Here is an 11,421-nt window from a genome sequence, read left to right on the forward strand (position 1 = left end):
TCAGAAACAGAGAGATGCTCAAAGAGAGTGCTGTGGATGGGTATTTCCAAGGACAGCAGCCTTCATATCCACGATGACATAATCCAGGAGTAGTTTAGGTATCAAAGGGAGAAAAGGCCTGTCCACGGCCACTCTTATCCCCCCTGCCCCCAACAGCCAGAACTCCCCTACTACACTCTGATTTTGGAGGCTCAGTTCCATCTGGAACGAGGGGCAAGCCATTGCTTGGCTGCATGGCAACCGAGAGCTGAACTCTGTCATATTGATTCTGAGTCCAGGAACCAGAGGATCATACCAAGGTCACATTATCAACACCAGAATCCCCCCACTGCCCCCAGCAAAGAGGCCGCTTGTATGATCATCAGGGCCTTTAAAACGAGGAATGTCCATTTATTTAGAGGCTGAAAAAAAGTGGCCTAGAAAAAAAAAAAATCAATATTCTTTATGGGTTTTCGATCAGCAGTTTGAAAGACCCTTTTAAATCCAAGCACAGGGTTGAATCAAGTCTGGGGATCTTTAATCGAATCCTTGTCTTGGGAGGCAAAGGCATTTTTTTTTTTTTTTTTTTTTTTGCGGTACGCGGGCCTCTCACTGTCGTGGCCTCTCCCGTTGCGGAGCACAGGCTCCGGACGCGCAGGCCCAGCAGCCATGGCTCACGGGCCCAGACGCTCCGCGGCATGTGGGATCCTCCCGGACCGGGGCACGAACCCGTGTCCCCTGCATCGGCAGGCGGACTCTCAACCACTGCGCCACCAGGGAAGCCCCATTTTTTTTTTTAAAGAACATACTATCAGAATAGTTCTTTGAAATTAATTGAAGCAAAAAAGCAGCATGTGTGGGTAGAGAGGGAGGGCAGTAAGAACTCACTCTTGAGAAGAAAGTTGTATATGACAGGAATTAACAATGGCATAAAATATTCTGCTACCCAGTACCCCCAATTTCCTCTTATATTCTAGATGGAAACTTCAACATTCAAATGATAATTATTGAAAATGTTATGTCAGCAGGAGAATATTCTTACTGTTATCGAGTTTTCCATCTCTTCTCGACCTGTTACATAATTTTAAAGGACCGATCATTTCAGTTTTTAATACTGAGTATACTTAATTTTAGGATCCCAAGGAACCACTGCATTGTGTAATGTTGATGTATTTGTGGTACTTTTAGAAAAGGAACATGTGTTTATTTTTACCTTGCCATCTGGAACAGTGTCATCAAATATTCCCTCTAAAGATTTCTTTACAGCCTCAGTTCCCTCACCGAACACCTGCATACACAAAAGTATCATCTTAAAAAGAAATTTGGGCAAAAGGGCAAATGAAGCATGAGAAGGGGGCTGGAAAACAGGCCTGACTGTTAGAAAACATTACAGAAGTTTCAGATACTCTTACATCAAATCCTGAAGTAGGTAAAATAATTTACTAGCTAAAAGACCATGAAAAACATCCCTCTATCTATAACAGATCACGTCCCACGTCTTGGACAATTTTTTAAAATTGGCTTTAGATCTGGATAATTCATCTAAATTTAAAGAAAATAAACTTGCAAATGCAATGAACCAGATTCATTCACAGTGAAGAATTTCAGCTACAGCATCACATACCTAATCAGAAATTTATCAATAATAATTAGTTTACTTTTTACCTCAGAACCTGAGAACATATGTTTATAATTATATTAACTTAACACCAAGGAAAAGTTTCTTATTTAAAAAATAGAAACTTGTCTATCCTTTGAAATTTAATGAATCCTGCTAACTTAAAGATATGACTAAAATCACATCAGGGTACCAATGCCACTAGGTAGTCAAAACCTAAACACATGGGAAAATCTCATATATTTGCTGTCAACCGATTGTGTACGGTTGGTACGATATACATGGTTAAGAAAAAGTCTTTGCCCCAATGCAAATGAGATATATAGAAACATACAATTTTTATCCATTTCAAAGTACTAAATTAACAAGTAACTTTTTATTGGTATACTTACGGCTAAGTAAGAGGTTTTTTTAAACTCTTACTGTAAGAGAGAATAACAAGAATTGTTTGTAAGACATTACATGGTCCTTTGATTAAAAGAAAAAGTTAAAACATTCTCTTGGATTCATTTAAATTCAGGCATATGTTTCAGCAGCAATGGACTGTAACCTAAGTGGGCAACCATAAAGTAGAAGCACACAAATGAACTAAGGCTTTGAATAGAAGAGAAATTCAACCCAAACTTCCAGCTGTGAACACTGACATATATTTACAGTGTTGTTCTGAGTCACCTGCAATGCCAAATGATGCACACAAAATGACACCACCACCTCCTGAAACAAGGGGGAAAATGCTGATTGTTAATGCCACCCTTTTGCAGGTTTAATCAAGAGCCATCAAGTCTCTTGTGCGATTTTTCCGATGAAATGTTGACTTTCCTCCAAACAGCTTCTTCTTCGGATTTACACAGAAGCAAAACCCCAGGTAGCAAACTTGATGATGCTCTACTCTCCCCAAAGACCAAAGAACGAACTGTATGACTGCTCAGGCTCTTCCCATTGGCTCATCTGGTCCCCTGCAAGTTCCACCAAGGGTCCAGACACTCCAGGTGGAAACAATGAGTGTGGTGGTCAGCTAAGGACGTAGTACGTCAGCTTTCACGATTAATTTATTTTTTAAATGTCAGTTCTTAAGTTAACTAATGGCTGAACTGGTCGAACAAATAATGAGATCTTTTTTATTGAGTCAGTCGATGGACTTCCCACTTTGCCTACAGGCTCAGAGTGAATAGGTCAAACTGGCAATCCTAAGTCAGTACTCAAAGTACCTCAAAATGCTCAGTGCCTCTAAAGCTCATGGATTGGACACTCTCCTTCTCCTGAAAGACAAATACCTATGTTCTTCCAGTCCTTAAAATCTGAAGCAGCTCTGGAGCCACTTGTTTTTCAAAGCCAAAGAAGGCAGATGACAATGACAATGGAAAGAGAGTTTCCCAGAAGTAACTCCAGCAGGAAAGTGGACTTAGCTAGTAAAAAAGTCAAAGTAATGAGGCCAGAGCATTTGGTTATCAGAGGCCCAATGATGCAGCACCCCAGGTGGTGCCATTCATGATGCACTGAGGTAGGTCCCCTTCAAGCCCTGGCACCTGGGTAGTAGAAGGGAGTCACAGTGGTGAGTGAGCACTCTCAGACTCCTGGCTCCTGATGTAAGTAGGCAGAAGAACTGCCCATTTAATGTCAACCCCCAAAAGTCAAGGGCAAAGAAACAATCAGATTTCCCTGGAGGCTGCCTTTGATCCAGTGCCAGAGGCAGCTGAAAAGGCTGCTCAGGTGCCCACCTGGCTTCATCATCAAGCCCTGCTTTCCTTCTGAAAACTCAGGAAGCAGTGCACTTTCAGTACGTCTGTAACTACCCAGGGTTTGGACAGGTTGCAGGTGGGAGACTGGAGCTTGGGGATAGACTAACAGCAGAGTTCAATGTTATGGCTATGCGTTATCTATTTAAAGCCTCTAGCACAACTAACTTCTTTGCGTCAGCTAGTTGATGTGATATAACACTCAGTATCAATCAAGGAACAATGCACACACATGCACACCCCAGGGTGAGGCGTCCGTGGAAGCAATCTACGCTTGCTTTCTCATCCACCCTGGAACCTACCTGATTGATGCTTGGGCGTCCCTGCTTCTTTTTGGAGGTAGTGTCCAGACCCCAAAGAGAAGAAAACCTGCTCCTTCTCTTGCTGGCAGATCTGGACATGGCCTGAGTACGTCTTCTGACTCCAGTTTCACCAGTGCGAGCGGCCACCTGAGGAACGGCAAGAGGGGACATCAACAAGAGATGTGTCAAGGCCACTCACCTGTTCCCCGAGCCCCCCTCTAAGTCCCACGCTCCAAAAGCCCCTTCCCCCTCATGCCAGCCAACCCTGACCCCACCACCCAAAGCATTTCATCCATGACTTACACATATAGGGACTTTGAGGGCCCTTCCTAGATTCAAAACATAAACGAAAGGTTGGCAAACTCAATCACTGTCTGAAAACATCAGTAAAAATACGTAAAATAGTAATAGAATGTGTGCTAGGTTTCCAAGAATTAGATATCCTTCTAGTCACATTCCTGAACTCCAGCATCAAGTTAAACTAACCATACTTTCTTGAGATTCTCTCCAAATGGTACAGAGTTGTTTCTTCACTCTAACAAAAAATGATGGCTGAGTGTCAGCAAAAATAGTGAAGACAGCACATTTTGGTTCCTGTGATTCCATATTGAATCTAAATTTACCAATCTCTTCTATTTAGTTTTCTCAGAATTACGTAAAATCACTTTCCTTATTAGGCAAGTGATAGCTGTCCCCCAATATCAATGTCCCTTCTGCCTTAGTCAGAGAAACCCCAAATATAGCTGAGCATCTGGCTGCCCGAAGTGGACTTATTTTCCTTGTAGCAGGGCATGGGCTTGTGATGAAGTTCTGGTCAAGGGGAAGTAGAACGGTTACGCTAAGTCCCCTGGATATGAACCTTCAAGTTGCGAACTTTCAAAGATGTGAACGTGCATCTGGTTCCAGCGAGGAACCAGAACCTGTGCCATCAACGTCAGGCGTGAGTGACATCGCAGCTTGCCCTCCATCTCCTATGGCTGACGACCCTTCAGCTCTACCATCTCCCACCTCCCCTGCCTCCTCCAGTCAGTAACTCTTCTTGCCTGTGCACTCGATGCCAGCCCCTGGATGCCAGCTGTTGGACTGTACTACTGTACTTTTCAAGGTACTGTACTGTAAGATTACAAATGTTTTCTTTATTTTTTGTGTTTGTTTTATTTGTATTATTTGTGTGAAAAGTATTATAAACCTATTACTGTACAGTGCTACACAGCCAATCGTGTTAGTTGGGTACCTAGGCTAACTTTGTTGGACTTCTGAACAAATTGGACTTCCGAACGCACTCTTGGAACAGAAGTCGCTTGTATGTAGGGGACTTACTGTATTTGTAATATCCAGAAATGGTCCTCGAAAGGAGGGGGTTTTCCATTATCCTTCACTTTCCTCCTTCCCCCAAAACATGAAAACTACCACTATTAATTTTTTGCTTACATCCTTCCAGACTTTATCTCCAAGCAAATATCTATATAATCTTTTTACAAAAATGGGAATGTACTAAACGTATTTGGCAATTCTGTCATTTTCACTTAAAATACGGTATGCATCTTTTATTAAAACAAATTTTAACTCCGGGAAAAAAAATTGTATTTTTTTTTTAAAAGGAAGCTAAACTCTGTTGAGATATTTGCAAGGTACCAGTGACCCAGACAAATAGTTCAATATTGCAGAAGAGAACATACCAACTCTAAATCTGCCACTGTGATCACCCCTCAGGCATATGCAGGATGTCTATAAGGACCCCACAGAGTCTTCCCAGGCAATCCTTCAGGCTTGAACTTTATACTACAGGTTGTAAGCAAAGTCCCGGGAACTTCTGCTAGGAGGTCTCAATAGGCCACCCATGGGCTCTCCTTTCAAAAGAGGGAGTGTCAGAAGGTACAGCGAGTTGGACTTGAAACTTCCCCGTCTGCTCTTTGTCGCTGGAGGTATGTATCTCGGAACCTACTTGTCATAGGTTCCCACACGGTCAACTCCCAATGTGATGGCTGCCAATAGGTAGCATTCTCAGGGATGAATACTGTTGGGTAACACAGGGGACCCCCCTGCCCGCAGTCAGCATGCTGGTTACAAGGCACACCCTTCTGGGGTTTTCATATTGACGGGGTAAACATCCTGGAAGCCCCATGAGTAGACTGGCAAAGACCCCCCACGTCTATCAAAACCAGGAATCAAAACAGTTTCTCTACGGGGGTATTAGGGGGAAAGTTTTGGTCCCAAACAAAAAAGAGGAGGGAGCTGAGAGGTCTTGTATTTTCTCAGCTTAGCACATAAGAAAACCCAGATCAGGGTATGTGAAAATGTGGTACTCAAGAAAGTGGTGGGAAAGCGCTCCCAGAAAGAGTTCTAACCCACTATTACACTCAAGGTGTTGTAGGGAACAAAATCAACAAAGGGCACATGTTTATGTTAAATACTTAATCATTTTCTCCTCTTCATTTTCATCACTTTCTAAGCTAAAGGTAAACAAAGGTTGTAAAAGGAATAAATGATAATGTGCTGACATACACAGATGCTCACATAACTATGTCAATGTCAGTTAAGCTTATCGTCACAAAATGATGCTAAGAACCACTGTATAAATGGTATTAAAGCTAAAAAGTCTAGAAAAAAATATACATGTGGTCTCATATTTATAAATAGATACACATACATGTAGGCAGATACACACACATACCCAAACACACACACACATTTGTCCCTCAGTATCCATGGGGAATTGGTTCCAGGACCCCCGAAGATACCAAAATCCTCCCATCCTCAAGTTCCTTATATAAAATGGCACAGCATTTACATATAACCTACATAACAATATCCTGTGTACTTTAAATCATCTCTAGATTACTTATAATACCTAATACTATGTAAATCTATGTAAATAGTTGTAAGGACAATGTAAATGTTATGTAAATAGTTGGGCAAATTCAAGTTTTGCTTTTTGGAACTTCTTGTAATTTATTTCTTTGAATATTTTCAATCCATGGTTAGTTGAATCCCCAGATGCAGAACCCGTGGAAACAAAGGGTTGACTGTGTGTGTGTGTGTGTGTGTGTGTGTGTCATAGCACACATCAATATCTGAACTTCTTGTGTTTGCCTGATGGTTTACTTCTTTATTATCATCTCTCCCACAAGAATACAGGCTCCAATAGGACAAGAACTCTGGAGTCGTTCGCTGCTAAAACCCTAATCAGAGGACAGTAACTGACATATGCCAGGCACTCACATTTATTTGTTGACTGAATGAATAAATAAACAAACACGGAAAAGCAGAAGCAGAGATCCTACATACCACAGTCACAACAATTAAGCAGTAACTCTTTCGTGTATAATGTTAGAAAAACACAGTCCAGAAGAGAAATGCAAACAACCATAAATACTCTCAGTTACCAGCTGACCAGTTAGTTTAGTCTGTTGAACAAATGGACTGTTTATTGAACAAATGGACTGTTTATTTAAGGTTCTTACAGTGACTACTCTAAACTGTTGGGGGCCATGAAAACTGCAAAAGTTACTGCTGCTCCCAAGACAATAATGACTCAAAATGAGCAAAGGGATTTAGAAGAAAAGGAAAAAAAAGCTGGAAAGGGCTTCCCTGGTGGCGCAGTGGTTGAGAGTCCGCCTGCCGATGCAGGGGACGCGGGTTCGTGCCCCAGTCCGGGAAGATCCCACGTGCCGCGGAGCGGCTGGGCCCGTGGGCCATGGCCGCTGACCCTGCGCGTCCAGAGCTCCGCAACGGGAGAGGCCACAGCAGTGAGAGGCCCGCGTACCAACAACAACAAAAAAAGCTGGTAAAGGAACTGCTGGACAAGAGCTCAAGCGTTTCTCAATGATCTTGGCCCAGACAATGCCTCTCTTTGTGGCCGGAACCTGATTACTCTATCATTCTGCTCATCTGTGCAAACAAGAACAATGATAACTTTCTTTCAAAGAGTACAGCGGGGACCCTTCAGTTAATTACTGAAAATCACTGAGCATGATGGGAAGCCCTCCTGGTGAACGGTACTTAAAGTGGAGCTCAAATCTCCTCCTCTAGCCCTGTTGCCCTCACACCTCCTCCTCCCATGCTCCCCACTTAACAGAAGAAAAAAAAAAGTCTGGACAAAGGCTAAATTGAAGAATGTTTCAACCCCAAGGAGAAAAAAATTCTCTGGGGTCAAATGACAAGGAGAGAAGGAAAAAATAAGTATCCAATAAATCAGACAGTAAAAATTCCCTGCCCAGGATCAGGATCTTCTATACGAGACAGCAACAAACAGGAAGAGAGATACCCAACAGGCTTGCTTAACTTGTTCTGTCTGACTGAAACCTCTCATGGAAAAGAGAAGTTTGCAAGGACATATACACACCCAGAACCATGTCACTGCTGCAGCTAGCAAAAAAAAAAAAAAAAAACCAAGGAACAGAGAGTGGCACATATGGAATTAAATATTCTCCTTCAAAATCACTGACCAAATAAACCTAAAAGAGTTACTAACCCTCCCACCCCCATCGTCTGCTGGTCAGATTTTAATAGCCTGCCCATCAATAGAAAAGTACATGCAAATCACAGATACTGAGATAGAGGAAATTAGAAGGTCTGGAGATAAATTATGGAAGGGTAATTCAGTGGCTTCTACTTCCCGGTCTCTGAGAGGTTAGCTCCAATGGCTTTGAAGAAAATAATAAAGGCACAGAAGTTTTAGGTAGACAGCAAAATTATTTTCTCCAAAGTCTACCAAGCCCAGGAGAAGGAAAGAGCCTTCTGGATAGCTTGGGATTTAGTATTAATACTGATGCCACATCATGGGTATCAAAAGCTTCCTTAATAAAAAAGCTCCCTCAATTCACAACATTCTCACAGTGTGGTAAACAAGAATTTTTATCCCAATATTTTTGCAGAACAGGCAAACTGAGATTTGGCTAAGTTACAAAGTGGATATCCAGGTCTCACAGAAACAGACCGAGAGCCATAAACTGAAAACTGTTTGCCAGATTTATTCATCACAGCACTTTGATCCATCCCTACTAAAAAACAGGACTTAATAGCTATATGGAGAGGTGGTAGCCAGGGAGACCAAGAGCTGAGCTGTAATTAGTAGAACAAATCAGGATGCCAGTTTTAATAACTCCAGAAATTTGTTTAAGACTTCTTTAAAAATGTAAATCTACCCTAATTATCTGAATGATGACGCTAATCTATTTATAAAGAATACAAACGGCTCTGACTGAATTACAGCTCTGAATTCAATTGAAGGGTACAGCTGACACGGCAAGCCAAGAGCAGCACAGCTAAGGTTCTTCAAGGCGGTTTCTGGAACCTAGGACTTAACATTTAATTTCACAGCAAATGTGCTAAGGTGCAGTACATTTTAAGTGGGTGTTGATTTGGATGGGCTAAAACCATGTTACTCCCGTAGCAATTTTTGAGAAGAAGGGGGCCCAAAGTACATAACGCTGTTCGCAATTTAGCAAGTACATGAAATTACAGATTGCAAACATACAATGACACAACCTGCCGCTCTGGAGGTCATATGAAAATTCTCTTCCCCAAGCAACTACATATGTTGGGCTGATAAACCCAGAAGGTCATGGCCTTCTTCAAATGCATCAGGTATTTATGGTCACCAAAACCATGGTAAAAAAATAAAGAGAAAAGGAAGATTTCCAAAGAGATCTATGTTCAATATATGGTGTATGTGTTTTCACGTGGGCAAGTGAGAGAGAGAAAAAACACATTTACGTATGAGAGAACAAGCTTTCCACTTACCATTTCCATGAGGTAAATATAAAAAGCATGTATTGGGGTTAAAAACATGACACTGCCTAAAAATGACATGAGTTATCCATAAGCACCACATGCAACGCTCTCTTAAGGTAATACCTTTCATATTCTTTGCACAATAATTAAGGGCCCATCAAGAGAGGCTTAAGTAATAAATGTCAGAATAGATTCAAGTGAAGATTTGCATCCGTGACTGAGGGAGGACATATCAGAAATCCACACAGAACAGTAAACTAGAAAACTACTTCAGAGACTCTTGTCAAGTCGGGCTCAGTATTAATAGTCAAGATGAATATTTTTCAAAAATACATTAGCTTCTACTCACCAGCGCATGAAAAGATGATACAGAAAAGATTCCAAGGCGGCCCATTGCCACTTTCGTTGGACGGCTTGCAAAGGCAAGTAGCCTTTTAGGGTTGGGCAGCTCCCCACCTTGGAGGCTGGCTAAATAACAGCGGTAGCGAAACAGGTCCATTTGGAACTGTTCAAGATTCTGCTCCCAAACAAAGATCTACAGCAGTGAAAATATGGGAAAAGAGTGGGGAGGAAGAGGGAAAACAAATGTTAATTTTATCCCACACAAATGTTACAAATTTCTGTTATAAAGGTATTCGTTTTAGTCCTAAGGGGTAAATACCAGGTACCCTAAATTTCTTAGGTAATAGGTCAAGTGTTATTGTTTCCATAGCTTACATGCCTTTCTGCAAACATCTACAGCCATAAATTCAGTATGATAAATAGAAGAGATATCCCTAGTTGCTCTCTTCCCTCCCATCATAGATTTCACATTTGCGGCCATGACAGGTCCATTAGCTCCAGGCTCTGGACCCACAAACCCAAGAGAGAAGACGTAAAAAAAATGGAGGATTTCCAGCACTGGAGAATTATATGACTTACCAAGAGGTGGCTTTTCACAGGAAGACAGAGAAGAAGAAAAGCGAGGTGATTTCAAAATCAGAGGCAAATAGGCCAAGAGCTTTTGGGAAGAGGTGGGTGGTAGAGAGTACAGGGCGGGACAGTGGAAAACTAGATGGTGTAGACCCAGACTCTGGAATCCATAGTTCCAACCAGAGGATATATCCAAGGTATTTCCACATTTTTCAAAATGGCAAAATAATACCTACCTCCTGAGGCTGATGTGATGGTTGAATAAGATAATGAAAGAATAAGAGTGGGACCAGGGTCTGACATACAGTGAAGGCTCAGAGATGTTAGCTATGATGTGGATATTGATTAATGGTTGATATCTACCTTTTTACTTCAACTTAAAATACAGTGTTAGTGTAAATACATATCCATAGCACTGTTCACACAGTCAAATAATGGAAACAGCCCAAACGTCTATCAACAGATGAATGGGTAAACAAACTGTGGTGTACAAATACAATGGGATAATATTCAGCCATAAAAGGAATGACGTATACATACTGAAATGTGGGTCAATCTCCAAAACATTATGCTAGCTGAAAGATGTCAGACACAAAAGGTCACATATTGTGCAAGTGCATTTGTATGAAACATCCGAAACTGGTAAATCCATAGAGACAGAATGCCAGGGCAGAGGGGAACAACAGCTTAAAAGGCATGGGTTTCCTTTTGAGGCAGATGACACTGTTTTGGAACTAGACAGAGGCTGTGGTTACTCAACATTGTAAATGTACTAAATGCCACTGAACTGTATGCTTTAAAGTGGTTAATTTTGTGTTATGTGAATTTTACCTCTGTTTAAAAAAAATACAGTACTGGGTAATAGAGGGAAAGAATAGACAGCGAGAAATATGAAAGATCACATGCTGGTCAATTATTTAAATAGTATTTATTCACATAATTATTTCCCAACATATTAGGCAAAGTTTCAAAGTGTTACTAGGTGGCTATCACTGACTTTTTAATTTATTTATTTTTATTTTTTTGTGGTACGCGGGCCTCTCACTGCTGTGGCCTCTCCCGTTGCGGAGCACAGGCTCCGGACGCGCAGGCTCAGCGGCCATGGCTCACGGGCCCAGCCGCTCCGCGGCATGTGGGA

The 11,421-nt window shown here is 41.6% G+C and overlaps 1 protein-coding gene across 5 annotated transcripts in view; it reads right to left on the minus strand.

Moving 5' to 3' along the window:
- TIAM1 (TIAM Rac1 associated GEF 1) overlaps positions 1–11,421 on the minus strand; it is a 212,283-nt gene that overhangs the window by 88,092 nt on the left and 112,770 nt on the right. For all 5 annotated transcript variants that reach the window (XM_055086392.1, XM_055086391.1, XM_055086393.1 and 2 more), the window contains 3 exons: positions 9,721–9,906; positions 3,636–3,782; positions 1,193–1,267 (listed from right to left, as the gene is read on the minus strand). In XM_055086392.1, the coding sequence (XP_054942367.1) occupies positions 1,193–1,267; positions 3,636–3,782; positions 9,721–9,906 (408 nt within the window). The remainder of the gene's footprint in view (positions 1–1,192; positions 1,268–3,635; positions 3,783–9,720; positions 9,907–11,421) is intronic.

Source organism: Physeter macrocephalus, chromosome 8, assembly GCF_002837175.3.
Source record: "Physeter macrocephalus isolate SW-GA chromosome 8, ASM283717v5, whole genome shotgun sequence".
Taxonomy (NCBI): Eukaryota; Metazoa; Chordata; class Mammalia; order Artiodactyla; family Physeteridae; genus Physeter; species Physeter macrocephalus.